Genomic DNA, 17,963 nt, shown 5'->3' on the forward strand with positions numbered 1-17,963 from the left:
TTACTAAGAAAAATAATTAAAAACTATGGAGATTAAAATACCCCATATTATCTCTAGTTCCTGTGGTATGGAAAACACCCATCTGACAGTTGCTTAAAATCATATCTTTGACATATCAAAGTGAAGGCCTGATACCATGGCACTGACCTAACTGTAAGCTATGGAAAAGTTCACTTCTAAGCTCACTAACAGCTATCTCTAGAATTTAATAGCTAGAGCATGTGGGAATTGAGGGGAGGAAATGTTGCTTTACTTCTTGCTATGACCTTGTATTCTAGAGAAATGCCACTGCTACCTATATTCCATCAGTTATATGGCTGATTGATTTATCAGTAGATAAATAGATATAAATTGATAACTAGACAGACAAACAGACAAGATGAGATCAAACAAAGCACATAGGACAATGTTGGGGATAACATGTTTGGGGAACTCCCCAGTTTTACTAATTAATGCTCAAACCAAGATGAGATATCTGGTCAACCTGGCACTTCACCAGGTTATGAGAAGTTAAGTCATTTGTTCTGGCCTAAGATTTATCTTCTTTATTTTCTCTTAAATGAAAGTAGAAAAGTTTGGCAAAATCTTTTGGGGTAGGGAGAGAAAAGGGATTTGGTGGTTGTATTCGCAGTTTTTAATGTTTTGTCTAAGAATTTCAACCTAATAACTTCAGAAGCTGGAAGGTTTTGAAAAGCTTATTCTTAAAAGTTTGGTTTGCTTTTTGAATTGAAATTTATTCAAAAATAGCTATCCTATTTGTAAAACAATGACCATATATGTAACTATTTTACTTTGCATTTATATTTGGACTTTTAGACTTATTTAGTGGAACTACATATAAAGGAAGTATTTCTATTAAAAATACTACTGATCAAAATAAAAAAAATTTTAAAAATACTATCAAAATGTCATTGGGGGAAAATAAAACATTTGGGGCTGGAGTTATTTCTGAGTTATTTCTGAGTGCAGAATTAGGAATTACCCCAGTGCACTGCTGAATGTGGCCCCTCAAACAAAGAAAATAACACAATTATTTCCAGTGTTATAAATAAGTGCTTTGATTAAATTTGATTACATATTTCTACATTTTTCTGTTTGTTATTGAATAAAATAATGAAAGAGAAGAAAAAGGCTAGATTAATTTCATTTGAAGCTGTATATTACAGCACGTAATGGTCAATAGTGAAAATAAATGTATAGAAGTATGATAAATTAACATATTTATTATATTTATATAATATTTAATATATATTTATATATTTTAAATATAATATATTTATTATAGCATTTGTATGTATTTCTAAAATGATAACTGTTGCTATCCTAGAACTTGTATCCAGTGTCAAATGCTAGGATAATAGTAATCTTAAAAAAATATCTGCCTCCTTTTTTCCCCATATTTTGCTGGTCCTATGCAACATGGTCATACCTTACTATTGTATTTTTTAACACTTATCCTTTAAGAAAAAAAACCCATTTACTGAACTTAAAAACTGTAATAGAATGCCTGTCTTGAATACAGGCAAGGGATGGGAAGGAGGTGAGGGGAATGTTACACTGGTGAAGGAGGATGTTCTGTCTGTGATTGTAATCCAACTATAATCATGTTGGTAATCATGGTGCTTAAATTAAAAAAAAATTAAAAAATAAACAATAATTAATTATCCTCTTCTCACTTCTAAAAATAAAATACCTGCCTGGGGCTGAAGAGATAGCATGGAGGTAGGGTGTTTGCCTTGCATACAGAAGGATGGTGATTCAAATCCTGGCATCTCATATGGTCTCCCAAGCCTGCCAGGAGTGATTTCTGAGTGTAGAGCCAGGAGTGACCACTGAGCACTGCCGGGTGTGACCCAAAAAACAAAACAAACCTCCCTTTTGTACATACCCTTAATTGTTCTTTCTTAAGTGTGAATTTAAAATGTTTCATACACATTTAATTAACTTTTTAAAAATTGAAATAAATGTGAGCATTGGATAATCTTCATATTTATTTGATTTCACAATTACCATTTTAAAGAATGTTCATTGATATTTTGTTCAAATACTATTTGAAAAATAATTATTTGAAAAAATATTATTTGAAAAAAAAGGCAGGTATTTTGTTCCAACTTGTAGTTTATTTTTTTTTGACACTTTCTCCTTTCCAAAGATTTTTTTCCAGTCCCTAAAATGATATATTCTATATTTCAACACTATATTTCAACATGAAATAGATGAGAAAATTGCATCAATCAGCCTTGATTGCAATCGTGACTTAAATTATGAATAGTCTCCATGTAGTGTGCAATGAAAGCTCCATTCATCAGTAAGGAATATCCTGTGTGAAAGCAAAGCAAATGGTTATTTCCTGTTAACATAAGAATATTCTATTTAACATCTCCAGTAGAATTAAATTTACTCCTGAGTATGGCAGAGGCTTTGGGTAATAATATCTACCTTTATTTAGTGTTTCCCCTGGAGCCATGCTGAGCTCTCCATTTACATCCTGAGTTAATCCTCTTTCCACCTGAGAAGTTAATCCTTATTATGGATAAAACCTCAGAAGCACAAAGTAGGTGCTTAACTTCCAGAAGACTCACTGGAGGCAGGGTAGGACTGGGATTCTTCAGTTGAAACTAAATTTAAATCCTATTCATTTTCACTTGTTAGAAACATTAGTGTTTCAGAAAACCCTCTTGTGTATATTATGAGTTCTGGAACATGTTCTCAGCCATCTAAGGTGTTGGTGTTTGCATAATTAGAAATCGAAGAGAAAGAGTTCCTAAAGGATGCTCTTGAAACCTATCAAGGAGAAAATTGCAAGGTTCAAAGGAAGGAAGACATTATTCAAGGATTGGCAGTTAGAGAAAAAAAAAATCCCAAATCCATTGAATAAAAGGCAGGGTTGGGGGAAATCATGAGCCTTCTTTGTAAGTTAAATTGACCCTGTCCAGTGGAAACATCATCTTCCAGATATATTCACTGTAAGATGTAGTTTGCAGGGGCCGGAGAGATAGCACAGCAGTAAGGCATTTGCCTTGCATGAAAAAGGACAGTGGTTCAAATCCTGGCATCCCATATGTTCCCCCGAGCCTGCTGGGGGCGATTTCTGAGCTTAGAGCCAGGAGTAACCCCTGAGTGCTGCTGGGTGTGACCCCCCCCCCAAAGAAAAAGATGTAACTTGCAGATTGGCAAAGACCAGGTGAAATGATGATGCTTCTGCCTGATACATGGACAGAAGTCCCTGAGACTGCAATCCAAAGAGAAGCCCTGGTCTTTCAGGGACAGGAAGGTACTGAGTTATAAAATGGCAAGAGACTAACAAACAGAATTAGATTTTAAAGGACAAGAAAAGAATCAAAATATATCTAATATAAATATCTAATATATAGTTTAATGTATATTATATATCAATATATTACATATCAATGTACTATATATAATATTCTGAATATTATATATACGAAAATAGTTTTTCTATTTAGAAAATCAAGCCTAAGATTATTTTTGGGTAGGTTTTGGGTTTTGATTTTTTCTTCACTTAAAAATATTACTTAAGTAAAGAACTGTGGTTTAAAAAATTATCAGTAGTTAAGTTTTAGGCATATAATATTTTGACACCAATTTCTACCACCAGTGTCAATTCCCATCGCCAGTGTTTTCATACTCCATCATCCACTACCTGAATCAATCTCCCTCACTCCCTGCTTGCCACCCTGAAAGGTATATTAAAGTTCAGTGGTTTCAACTTAGATCTTATACTTTCAATGTTATTGAGTTTGTACTTTGGATATCTAGCTCTACCACTCTTCTTCAGTCCCAATATAACTGATGCCAGGATGCCTGCACCCCCATTATTTTCCTTTCTTATCTTCTTGATTTCTTTTCTCCTCTGTTCTTTTCCTCCCTATGCTATGGAGTTAAGGGTGATCTAAGCCCTCCCCCTTTAATATATTACTTTTCCTAATATAATTATTTTGTATGCCACAGATAAATGAGCTCATTCTGCTTTTTTTTTTTCTGGCTAACTTTACTCAACATATCTTCCAATTCTAAATAGGTTTCAGCAAAATAATGATTTAATCATTCTTTGCAACTGCATAGTTAGTATTGGATAGTGTGTGTGTGTGTGTATATATATATATATATATATATATATATACGTCTTCATAATCTTCATAATCCATTCATATGTCATTGGACAACTAGGTTGATTCCATATCTAATCTATTATACATTGGACCAATAAATAATGGTGTGCATAAGTCCTTTTGAATGAAAGTCTTGAGTCCTGAAAATAGATATCCAACAGTGGAATTTCTCAGTCACATGGTATCTCATTTCTAAATTTACTAAGGACTCTCCATACTGTTTTTCACAGGGGTTGAACCAGACAATATTCCCACCAGCAGTGGAAGAGAGTTCTTTTTTCACTCCATCCCCAATAGACAAATTGTTCCTATGATTCTTGATATGTGACTTTCTCACTGGTGTGAGATGATATTGAATTGTTGTCTTGATATGAATTTCCCTAATGATGAGTGATACCACTTTTTTGAGACATAGGCAGTGGTTTTCAGGGGCTATACCAGCTTGTTATTCGAAATTTGTCCTGATGGTGTTTGGCAGACCACAGGCAGAACTATACTATGGAGCTGGAGAAAGAGAGGGCTTCTGTTGTAGTGGCATCAGTAAGAAATGCTTCTAGTCAGTATGTTACCGACTTTGTCAGGAGACCTGTTAGGTTAATATTAGGTATCAAACTTAAATACAATTCATGACCCAGCATTGCCTAAATGACATAAATTTTTTGTAGAAAAATAATAAAGTAAAATAGATTGATGATACACGAGTCATGTGACTTACCTATTCAGTTTTTTAAGGCCCATTTCAACCTTTTTCTTACGAGTCCACTTTACAGCTCAAAAATGATGCAGAGAAAAGTAAATGTGTCAAGGTCACTAGAAAATAATTATAAAAGATGTTTTGAATTTTGTCTATTCATCTTCAAGCCTATTTTCTTTCCATTATAATACACTTTCCTCAATAATAACCACTGACAGGATGAAAATAATTAGCTATTCAGTTTATGCATCACCCTGATAAACAAGTTCCAGGAACTCCTCTTTGGTTGTCAATCTTGACATTTAAGTTTAGTCATTAAAAGCATCATTTCAGAATAGTCGGGTCAGCAACTAATGGCTCGGTGTTCTTCATTTATGATGCAAGTCCCATTTGCTAAATGGGTGTGTGTTCTAGTCTGAGGTGAAGAGTCTGGAAGTTTCAGTGTAGGCAATCTCTCTACCTGGTGCTCATTTATATTAAAATTATAGGTACCACACACAAATACACACAAATGCATATGCACACACATACATATAGGCTTAGAAACATAGGCAAAATATACCCTATGTGTATACATAAATTTTTTTGTGTGTACATAAATTTTACACATATATACATATATACATTCTTTTACACATGTGTGCACACACACAATCACACACACCATAAGCCAATTATTATTGATGCATCAGGATGGCGTTAGGTGACCAGAATCAGGGAAGCTCTAAGAGAAGTCTTGATGTGTTATTGTTCCTGAAGAGAGATGAAACTGCAGAGCCTCCTGAGAAGCCAGGAGCTCACCCTATAAATATCAATAGATCAGTAGTTATGGCTTTCCCAAAATGTTCACCCAATAAGCATAAAAGGTACATTTCAAAGAAAACTATTTGTTCTCCTGCAAAGTGCATGTATTTTAAGGGTGAACTATGAATGTAAATGTGAGTGGAGTATGTCTGGCTTGGCTGAATAGACTAAGTAGATAGAAATATTTCAGAATGAAGTCATGAATAACCACATGGGGACAATATCTTCAAGGATTGAGAGAATAAATCATGAACTCAGGACAAAGAAATCTATAGGTGTGTGTGTGTGTGTGTGTGTGTGTGTGTGTGTGTGTGTGTGTGTAAAGAAAATGAGGGGCCAGACCGATAGCTCAGGGGTAGAACACCTGCATTGCAAGCAGCTGACCACAGTCCAGAGTTTGATCCCCAGCATTCCGTATGGTCCCTTGAGCCTGCCAGGAGTTATAGCAGAGCACAGAACCAGGAATAACTCCTGAGCACTTTTAGATGTGGCCCAACCCTCTCCCAAGAAAAGGAAAGAAAAGAAAAGAAGAAAAGTAAAAAAGGAAAAGAGGATGAAAGATAAAGGGGGAAAGAATAGGAGGTAGATAGACAGAGATGGAGCATGGCCAAAAGAGAAACACTGAAGTACTGAGAAGAAAAAAATGGAGACAGAAAAAAAGAGACAGAGGTACAGAATGCAGGGAATAGGGAATTGTAGTGTCAAAGAATGATAAGATAGACTTGATAACACTAACAGGAAGGCATGCAGTATTGATACTGACCTTTGAGATGAGTGAACTCTCACCCCAAGACTCTATTTTAATAAAATTTAGACAACTGAAAGGGAAGTACTGGTAGAAGTACTTGTGTGCTTCTTATGTATCTGGCCCACAAAACTCAGAGTGGCCTGATCTCCACAAAGGAATTCTGTAATGAATGGGCACACTTCACATAAGTATATATGTAATGACAAATTGTACAATGGTCCTTTGTTTGCTTAAACCTTCACTTTTGAAGCTATTTATAAAATTATATGTTTAACATAGTCAGGTCCTAGATGGTAGCATTATAGATCTGATTGGTAGAAATCCTGTAAGCATATAGTGAGATTCTAAGCATTAAGTTCATTTATGCAGAACAACGAAACCACCAGGTGAAGAAAAACATAATAATTCTATCTGTTATAGAATTATTACTTCCAATTCTTAGGAATAACAATTCTAACTCTAAGGCAGAGAAGAGATGCTGTTTTGTGGGAGAGTGTTGTTTTCCTAGTTTCCAGTTTTATGCTTAATTTGAGTATGGAAATCTCACATCCATATAGTCAAACATAGAAAAAAGTTGTGGTCACAATAATAATTTTCTTTTTTGTTTTATAGTCATATTCACTAGTTCTCAGGCTTTAGTCCAAAATTTTCACTCAGGGACTAATCCTGGCAAGGTTTAAGGAACCATATGGAGTGCTAGAGATCAAATCTAAGTCAGCCACGTGCAAAGAAAATAGCCAAACAACTGTACTTACTATCTCTCCAGATACTTGATTACAGTATTTTAAATAAAAGAATAAATAAGACATGGAAAAAACTTTGTATAGATATTTATGTATGGGTTTATTTCTGTATACCTCATAAGAGGATTCTTTTCCTGAATTTGCCTGCAGGTGTTTGTCCAGAAAGTCCATGACATCCTCAGAATTCTCTTTCAGGGGACACCTCAAAGAAAGGGAGGTAAATAGCTTTTCAACTCCAACACTTTTTTAACTCCTCCTCTATTTCCAGTTCTGGCTTACAGATGACTGCTGGTTACAAGCAAACTTATATCTGGGTCTTCATGACTTTGACTTTGAAGAGCAGAGGCCATATTGCTTCAGCGTCCTCGTTGGTCATGGCAAGAGCCATGTCTTCCATGTTGATCTTGGGAGTGAGTTGGCTGTATGGGAGAAGTCATTCCAAAGAGCAACTTTCATGGAAGTGCAGAGAACTGGGGTAAGCTGTGAATTCTTGAATATCAAAATGTGGCCACTAGTGCATGTGGATAACTTATTTCAGAAAAAATGGAATCTTTACACATGTTGAAATTTCTTCCTTGCCATCACCATGTCAAAATTACTTATGTGGTACACTAAGTGGATAACAGGAATTAATACAGGGAAATATTAATATAGGACTTTATTTCTGTTTGCATCTCTATTTTATTGTATTAATATAAGAGATTCAGCTGGCAGCAAATCTATATTCCTAGTAAATGACAGGTTCCTCATAAATTGTGTACAGGACACAGACATGTGAATGCAATTTGTCATAAAATGACCTGGACATTTGTAACATGGAAGACACTTAAATAATTCTTCCTCACAAACTTAATGATCCAAAGGAGAATATAAAACAATGAGTGTGTCTGAATTGCTATTCCTTTCTTGTGACAGCAAATAAATTACTCCCCGATTTGAATGTGTATCAACAGAATGAATGAAGAAGAATGTCTTTTAACCTCTTTCTCATAAATAGTGGCTCCCCTCCCAGAGTAATATGTACCTCCAGAAGTGACAGTAGTAGAGGATGAATGAAATGTGGCACAGAGGAGATTTAATTCCACACAAAAGTTCTTGGTGTCCAGTAATTCAGAGCATGTAAAATTAGTAACTAAAACAGCCACTTCATTTTAAGGCATGTGTTTTGAATGGGAAAAAATTTTTGTATGATCACTTGTCTCTCACTCAGGTTGTCATAATGCATAAACATTGCAGAATCACTGGGACTTTACAGAATTAGAAACACTCTGTGAAGTGTTCACTGAAATATTGAGTACAACATTACTTAGATGTTCATGGAAACCACAAGTATAACTTCTTCTGCTACTACTATAACCCCTCGTTTAGTTGAAAGTCTTTCTATAGAATTAACATTGATTTCTGATGTTAATAGAAACATTTGTTTCAGAGGCAGCTAATTCACTTGACCATTGTACATTGGGATTGGAACAGTTCTGATATACTAAATGTAGAACCCTCAGTTGAGGACTTAATTGAAGGTATAATTTGTACATTATATAATTTGTATAATTTGTATTTAACAGGTTATAAATCAGCTATTCATATAACTCATGATACTATGGATCACTGTAAATGGATAGATATTAGATGCGATGAACATTTTGCATAATTTTATCAGTGGTAATTTATATTTTTACAAAAGAAAATAAGTAAAAGAGAATATTTCCATGAGTTGTAGGTTATAGGGCCATGTACTCACCTCTAAAAACAAAGTTGGTAACATATCCTCTTTAATGAAAGATAACAGACAAGTGTGACATCTTAATAGGATTAACAATCTAATTGAAAAAGAGAAGGAAGCTAAAAGTCAGATTCATCCAAAATAGAAATAAGTGACTGATGCTTTACTTACATTCTCAGAAAAAGAAATTCTTATTTGAAGGGCAATAGCCAAGTAGTCCTTCCTTAGGATTTCTACTTTTTTATTCAAAGACAACAGAGTAGAGGAAAGTAAAGGTCTGGGAGTATCAGTATTTGGGAAATATTTTCTAGAGGAAATGGTTCCTCTCTTTTAATAGTGATTGGTATCTGAGAAAGTAGGAAGAAGATAGAATTTAGAAATGTGGCTAAGGAAGTTTTGTAAAATTAAAGTTCTGTTATTTTATTTTTTATTGGAGAGTAGGATGTATCCAGAGGACTTTGGAGAAAATATTTTCAATCATCCAAGACTGAGATAATGAGACCTCTTCTGAGTGTAGAGGCAAAATTAGTATGAATTAAAAAATAATAATGATTTCTGTGGCAAGAATTAGGGATATCATAACTGGTTTTCCCAGGCTGCATGTTGCTACTACTGCAAGGCTACTATTGAATGAATAATAGCCAGACTCCCCTACCATGCATGGATTGACTCTTAGGCCATTCCAGTGGGCTCAGATAAACTATTTTTCTCCAAAATAGCTTGGTGCAGGATGAAAGGGTAACTCACAAACTCCCACTGTATTATATTCCCAAATCTGAGTCTTCCATTACAAATTTTCTTTTCTTTTTTTTTTTTTTTTTTCAGAAATCTTTGAGCAGGCTTTTCCTAGATCTTGCTCAAGATGAGGAAGATATCCTGAGTCTTGGTTTTCTTTACTCAGGAGGTGAAGAGAAAGGAGAACTTTGGAATTAGTTAGATTCAAGTCCTGACCTGAACAGTTTCTACTACCATCAGCATAGACCAATTATTTTTCCAACACTTATCTATATGGACATCAAATTAAGTATTTTGATACATATAAATTACATAATAGAAAATCTATATTAATTTTTGATTCATACTTCATGCCAAACTTTAGCATTTTATACACACTATTAAAATGTTTAGTATATTAGAGATATCACATATGTTTTCTTTGTGATTCATTAATTATAAAAATAAAGTTCAATAGGAATAAGTAACCTTCAGCCTACGATGATTGCCTGGAGACACTGCCATGATATGAAACTTGCCATGATATGAAACTTACCATGTTATAAAACTAAGAATTACTAACTTGAAAGTTATCTTTTTTCTATTGAAGCATACTGTTTTCCATGAGACATAACATCAATATGTTGGTATCTATGGCATTCTATAAAAGATTTAATAGATATTTTCATCGGGGAGGGAGGCACAACACTAGTATAAAATGTGTCAGAAAGAATACAGGAGGAAGGCACTTTTCTTTGCTTCTGGTCAGCTCTTGTTCAATTCCCATCATCACATGGAATCTCCTGAACACTGCTAGAAGTGATACCTGAGCACAGAGCTGGATATACTTCCAAAACAAAATCCCTCATGATAATTTACCACAATAAAGTCAATAAGATTGTCACATTCTACCGGAATGAATTGGTGATAATTTGTATTTTCTTTGGTTGTTAAGATACATATCTTCAGAATCCAGTAGTAGTAGAAGTGGCGTTTTTCAATTCCAAACTCTTGCTGCCATTACAGACTTGTCAGTCACCATCACTTGTCTATATGGGGAAATTTTACGATTTGATAATGCATTAGTAGAAAAATAACTTACTCTCCACCCAAAGATGTCAGCATTTTATTAAGGCAGTGAGCATCATACTGGCTTCATCATGGCTATGTGTGGTGGTCCAGGCAGAGACTTTGACAAGGACTCTGCTTTAGAACAGTGAATTCTGTCAAAACTACACATTTGAATCATTGTTTTCAAAAACCTCATGAAGAGATCCTTCTGCCCACAGAGATTCTGGATGAGCCTAGTTATTTCCATACATGCTCCCACTGCAGGTACCTGGGTGAAGGCTGTAAACACAGAAGAAATGAAGACTTAGCATTCTTAGACAGTCAATGCTTCATTATAAATTATCAGGAATTTTCATAACTGGGTTTGTTTTCTTTCTTTTCTTCTTCTCCAAGGAGAAAACAAACCAATTTAAAGAGTTCCTGACTTCTAAATATTTGCTGTCAATGTTTATGTTTAGAGTTGCATATCTCCTTTCTGTACTCCTGAGCCTACAGGAGTAACAGGCCTGAGTCATTAGAATGCAATCCCCAAAATATAATATTTTTAAAAAATAAGTACTAAAATCAGAATCCTATAATCTGATCAGGAACAGCCTAGTCCCCTTATTTAATAAATTATTTATTATTGGTGCAAGTGGAGGCCATATCAACTGATAGTTGGAAGTTATTCCTGTCTTATTCTTTTGGGTCATTGCCAACATTTCTTAGTGTTGGGGTCAAACCCAAACCTCCTGCATGTATAGCATGTACTCAGCCCATTGATCTCTCATCAGCCCAGTTCAAGGTCTTTAAACCTCTATTTTTAGTAAGTAGAAAAGGAATCAGTTCTCAGCCCCAGGATTTTATCTGATTTTTGCTATGCATTTGGTTTGATATAGTGTATCCAGAATTATCATGCCACTCACAATGTTATTATTGAATTATTTATTTTAAATTGATAGCTATTAGCACTGGTCCCATATAAGAAATAAATGAAGTAAAATCTCTGTAACTAATGATTATGTAACAGGTATATAGCCATTATTTGTGAAGATTCACTACAGTCAAGATTCCCTTTGTTCCTAAGTTCATTAGCATTGTAATAGATTTATCGCACTTCAATGTCATGTATGAATTATTCATGCTGAGTCATTATCAAGAGATTGGGAATGTATAAAAACTATATATCCCTTAAAACTGAGTGATGTGTCCCAGACATATCATTTATAGAGCCTTGTTTAGTTATGGGGTGAAACCCCAGGGCAGCCTGGGGAATCATTAGGGAAGCTAAGGACATATCAATTTTTCCCAATATTTCTACTATGCTTTGAATTACCAAAACTCCTTGGATAGAAATGGTACCAGAAAGTGCAAATTTTCACCATGGTCCTTTGTTAGCCAGATATATTCAAACCTCTGTTCTCAGGTCAGCAACTAAAGAACTCATCCAAGTCAAGTGAGTCTTAGGATGTTATGAAAGGCAATTCTGCTCCAAAGAGCAATCTGAGTCCAGAAACAGGACAATTGGGGTAAGGATTTTTGACTAATGGAACTACTGAAATAGTAAGGGTAGATTTTTCTGGAGAATAGTAAGTGGTCTGTGATCAGAAGCATGCATATAGTCTTGACTTTATAAGATACTTTATGGAGAAAGATGCTGCATAGATACCTTATACTATGCTATGCTATGCTATGCTATGCTATGCTATGCTATGCTATGCTATGCTATGCTATGCTATATAGTAGACCTCCAGGGCAAGAAAGGAGCACTTAAGTTGTAGCAAAGCATCCATGTAACACACACCAACACACTTCTTTCTGAAAAATAGGATCCTCTGAAATGGATTTATAAGGATAAAACTTGTGTTTTATTGGAATATGTAGTATATTTGTCAAGGAATCCCATTCATTATTTGGAAGACTTTGAAGTGGAAATGGAAAAGTATGAAAAACAGGGCAACAGGGTTTTTTTTTCTGATTACTATTGGTGTAACAGTACTCAAGAAGTGTGGATCAACTTGGGGATTTAAACAGGATCAGCCACATGGGATGTAAACACTTTATCTCCTATACTATCTCTGTAGCCCATGACCTACAGTTTTGAAGGAAACAGACACAATAGCAGGAACAAAATGTTCTTAGAGTTTCTTCTCCCATGTTGAGGGAGAGAGATATATCCATGGTTTTATCCAGCATATTCTAGCTTTACCTTGGACTCTGTTTTAAGTTTAAGAGTTTTCTTGCTCTCTTCTTTTATCCTGTCCTAATTTTTATACTAATTTTTATAGACCCTTCCCACACATGACTCAACATCTGACTTTGGATCCTGTGTACATTGAGTACAATTCCTCCACTGAGTCCCATGTTCATGTCTGTGCTCTCAGTTCTGGGTTTCTAGAGCACAAGCTCTGAACCTATTCAGTTTATGACATCAGCTTTGGCGATATAGGCATTTGGTCAAAGTGCAAAGACTAAGAAATCAGTAAACTGTCACTCAGCATGATCACCAGCTTGTGTCATGGGGCACATCTTGTGTCAAGGACTCAAGGACTTCTTAGGTGCTGTCTAAATTCTCTTCTATCTATCTGTAGACTGTTACTTTCAGTGCATCTGCACAACACAGTATTGAGTACAGACAACCAAAGACTAGATCGCACCCTCTGAAACCTAAAGCCATGGATTCTTCCAAGATGAGCCAGACAGACACTGTGTGTAGATGAGAATAAATATTTTCTTACTCTTAATCTTGGTAAGTCTTCAGGAACTGTACCTGACTTAAATATGTCTGGCCCTCCAATCCTATTATTAAAAGGTACTGATGGAGAGATAGTACGAATAAGGAGACACATGTCTTGTACACAGCTAATCTGGTTTTGATTCCAAACCCAACATATGGTCTCTGGCTCGCCAGCAGTGATCCTTAAGCACAGAAGCAGTAACATGCCCTGATCACCATTGAATGTAGCCTCCAAACAAAATAAAGTGTAAAACTATCAGCAAGAATAAGAGTTAAGGACTTCATCTAGGTAATTTTAGTCATTTGTACATTTTGGCTTTTTTTTATGTCAGTCATTGTTAGAGTATGAAGGATTTTCTAACACAAAACAAGAAATTAAGAAGAATGTTATCTCAGTTGCCATTTGACATGTCTTATACCATCACACCTAGAGCCACAAGAGGTTTCATCTGATTGCCTCTTAGCAAGTTCACAATCATGGGTCACTCTTGAGGCTACTCCTGTTTGTTCCAGGTCTCATTTTCCTGCCTGGTGTTCTGGATGCACCAGGTCTCCCTTCACACTCTCCTTGAATCAGACTGTTCTTTTTTTTGCCCTATATTTATACTTGAACAGCTTCCCAGAGGAGTGCACCTGTGTGTATGTGTCTGAACGTTTCTCTGCAATGAAAGGGCAGCTCTGTTTTTAAGTCACACATTTTCTGTCCCCTGATACTAATCCATTTCTACTTCACTGCCTTCCTTAAGCAGATAAAAAGCATTTGAATAATAATAAACATTTTCTTTTCTTAAGATGAAAATGAATTGCTTTAGACACCACTAGATGTCTTATAAATTATAGCAAAGAAGGAATAAAAATGGTATGGGGAAAGGAGCCTATCATTTTTGCTTCCTGAGATAAATAGTTGGAATTGGCTGAAGTTATATTGTCATCTAAACCCAATCCTAAAACCCATACACATTTTATCTTCACCAAGATTCTAATTATACACAACAACTTATTTGAGTGTAGTCTACTATGGTACCAAAGGGCTTTCACACTCCACCCTTTCTATACCACTGACAGACCCCTCTTCACTGTGTGTGTGGTGTGTGTGTGCTAGAGAATTGATCTCTTTGTTATAGAAATATCTGGGTTTAGAGACCCAGAAATGTTCCTACATCATTCTAAATTTCAATTTGTAGACATGGTCCCTGAAGATGAATATTTTGACTTCATATTTTCCAATTATTTTCTTTCTCATTTCCCCATCCATGTGTATTGATTGCACTGTGGTATACTGATATTTTGAATTTTAATCCTAATTTTCTAGATATAATGAGACTCAGAAATTTAACCAGTCCTTGAGTAATGGAGATAGTTATTTGACAAAAACTAGTTTACAATTCAGTATGATGAATTAATACAACAACCAACTTCTCTGGAAAGCAAGTTGGTGAGTGGAGGAAAAGTCCTTAATTGTGTTAATTTTTTTTACCTGGGACAAGTCTAGCCATAATACACACAAACAATTAAGAAAATTAAGGTTGATAAAGAAAATGTAATATGTAACATAAAGTTAACATGTATTTAAATAATAATGTATTTAAATTTTATTGGACTCCTCAATTAATGAGGAAAGTAGTTGAAGTGATTGCTTGTTAAAGCAGAACAGTAACAGATTCACTGACTTAGTCAACTGAACAAAGACACAACAGGATACAGTTGCTGGCTAGACAGAAAATCTAGCAAGTTCATAAACTAGGCTGTGAAGTTATCTGTTCCACCAGAAGTAAATTGCTTAGTTAAAAATATATAAATATTACTTTTCTGGAAAAAATGAAGTAAATTTTATCTATAAATTTATGTATAGTAAAATTTGGGGGCCCAAAGAGATAGTATAGTAGGTATTTTCCTTGAATTCCTGGCATGTAGTTTACCCAGGTTCAATTCTGAGTATCCTATATAATCAACGAGCCTTGCCAAAAAATGATGTTTGAGCCGAGAGGCAGAAGTAAGCCCTGAGCACCGCTAGGCATTCCAGCCCCAATAAATTCATGGCCTTTAGTTATGCAAAGATTTCTTACATACAAAGCCAGAAGCTAAATGCATATAAAAGTACAAATGGTGCCTTGGACTTAATCCAAATAATAGACATGTATTATTTGTAAGATAATTTTAAGAAAGAGGAAAGAAGGTGCCAACAATTTGTAGAAAATATTTGCAAGTATAACTCTGCTAAAAAAACTTGCATTTATTTAATATGTATTAAAAGAGACTTTAAGTTAAATATTAAGGGAAAATCATCACAACTAAATGGACAAAATATTTGGATAAACACTTCAGAAAATATAATATATGGATGAGAAAAAGCATGTGAACAAGCATATGTTCAAAATCATTAGACATTAGGAAAATGCAAACGAGACAGTGAAATACTGCACCATGCTGCTTAGAATGGCTAAATATTAAAAATATGAGCACAAGCAAGGATGTGCACCAACTGTAGCTCTCAAACATAGTTGGGAGGGGTGGATAAAGGTACCACTATATCTGCAGCTTCTTAGCTCTAAACAACACTTCACTACTAGATCTAGTCATACTTGTCTTTGCTTAGTTTTACATGTAAACAAACTCTCATAGAAATTTCATTTTAATATTCAAGCTATTGAAAACAACTCATATATCCTTCAACTTGAGATTACATTAACTCTACAATGTAATCCTACTCATTAATAAAAAGAAATGACTATTGATCCCTGAAACAACAAGGGAGACTCAATATCATGAAAGAAATAAGCTTTCTTTATGGTTCACTGGGTAGTCATCTTTAGTTTGATGACATTCAAATTATTGTTTCCTTCTTGATGTTAATGGTGTCATTAGAAGTCCAACTTTTCACACTAGATCAGAGTTCTCTTGACATGTGTTTATTCTTTTTTTAGCCCCACCCAACGCACTCGACATGTGTTTATTCTAAAGATTTTTTGTTTCTTTTTTATATTTGTCATTTGTCAGAGGTGCTCACATGTATTGAAGATGTTTAGATGTTATACTGTTATAGTGGATACTGTGATGGCTAGAATTATCTGCATGGTCTTCTGGAAATAAAGTTGTGACTGATACTTACCGTCATTAGCAGGCATTTCTGTGCAGTTTTTTCAAGATGGTGATGGCAGATGGAAGGGCCAAGTTATCCCCACAGAAGGTAGAACTGAGCCCTTGAAGAACAGAACTGACAATGCTTGATCAGGGTTTGCTGATTGAAAAGGGATGAGATGAAGCTATTGTGTTTTGATTTTTGGCCACATTTTCTTTTGACACTCAGTGATCTGACCATGTCAGTATTGTTAAGAAAGGTATTAAGTATATGACTTCAGTTGTCAAATGTCACCTGCGAACTAGCCTTCCTGATTAACTGGTTCATGTTGAAGCTCACTATTAAATTTTTTTTTAGTCCTAACCAAACTATGACTGCAATTTTTAAAAACAAATTTTAAAATGTTCTGTACAGTTCACCTGCTTAAATAGTAGGCAAATGAGCTCATTTTTTATAATTCAGCACAACAATCAGGCACTATAGTCATTTTTTTTCTGTTTATTTGGTCAGCAACAAAAGACTTAGAGAGAGAGATGGTCCCCAGACTTACCTAATTCTCCATCTTTTATTACATTTTGTAGTTCTTCACTTCAACGGTAATGAATCTTTAGTTCTGCTACCACCTCTAAGACACCTGTTTGTTCAGATTAAAGGACAATTTTTTATACATTATTCATGAGAAAATAAATGCCTGATGTTTATTAGGAAATTTTTCTCCACCCAAAACCCCACAAATCTCAAGGAAGAACTTACTAATATTTATAGAAATATATAATAATTAATAAATAAATATATAAGAATTAATGTTTACTATATAGACTAGTTCCTTCGAGTTATTGTTTTTGAAAGTTCCAGGTTGAATTCTTGTTGTTTTATGCAACTAGGTAGTGCTTTACTCCATTGACAGATCATCTCCCAAGTGCTCACCACTTTTGTTAGAAGCGGTTGAGAAAACCATGCTCTAGAAAGGGGCTTTCTCAAGTCATAGATCTGACCTAGATCAGGACTTTTTTCTTCACAAGAAAAATGCAGGCATGCTCTCAGAGACTCGGAGACACTGTTTTCTTTCCATAACAAATAAAATACAATCATGGAGATAAACATTTTCCCTTAATCATAAGTAGAGAAAAATATGGGGGGTGGCTTTTTGAGATAAATAAACATGCTTTACATTTCTTTGAGTTTGCAAAAGACTGAGAAGACAACCTGGAATAAGTCACTTACTCTTTATAATTATTTGCTTATTTCTAACATGATTACTATTTTATCTATTTGAGTGTTGTTCTAAAATTTAATTACCTAATGTTTATAAAGCTCTGAACACTGAAATATGCACAACATAATTTTCTTAAAGTTTCCAGATACATTTTTAGGAAACCTGAGGCTTGAGTTAGTTTTAAATTATACACTCACGTCATGAAAGGTTTTTTTTAACACTTGGTCAACTACTTCAAACACATTGTTGTTTCTCCTGCTAAAACAAACCAAGACCCAACAGAAAGTCAAGTGAATATTAAATAGCCCTTAGATTAGAATAG

The 17,963-nt window shown here is 34.8% G+C and overlaps 1 protein-coding gene across 1 annotated transcript in view; it reads left to right on the forward strand.

Moving 5' to 3' along the window:
* SNTG2 (syntrophin gamma 2) overlaps window positions 1–17,963 on the forward strand; it is a 329,060-nt gene that overhangs the window by 255,602 nt on the left and 55,495 nt on the right. The window contains exon 15 of the mRNA XM_049784652.1: window positions 7,391–7,597. Coding sequence (XP_049640609.1) covers window positions 7,391–7,597 — 207 coding nt within the window. The remainder of the gene's footprint in view (window positions 1–7,390; window positions 7,598–17,963) is intronic.

This window comes from Suncus etruscus, chromosome 12 (genome assembly GCF_024139225.1).
Source record: "Suncus etruscus isolate mSunEtr1 chromosome 12, mSunEtr1.pri.cur, whole genome shotgun sequence".
In the NCBI taxonomy this organism is placed as follows: domain Eukaryota; kingdom Metazoa; phylum Chordata; class Mammalia; order Eulipotyphla; family Soricidae; genus Suncus; species Suncus etruscus.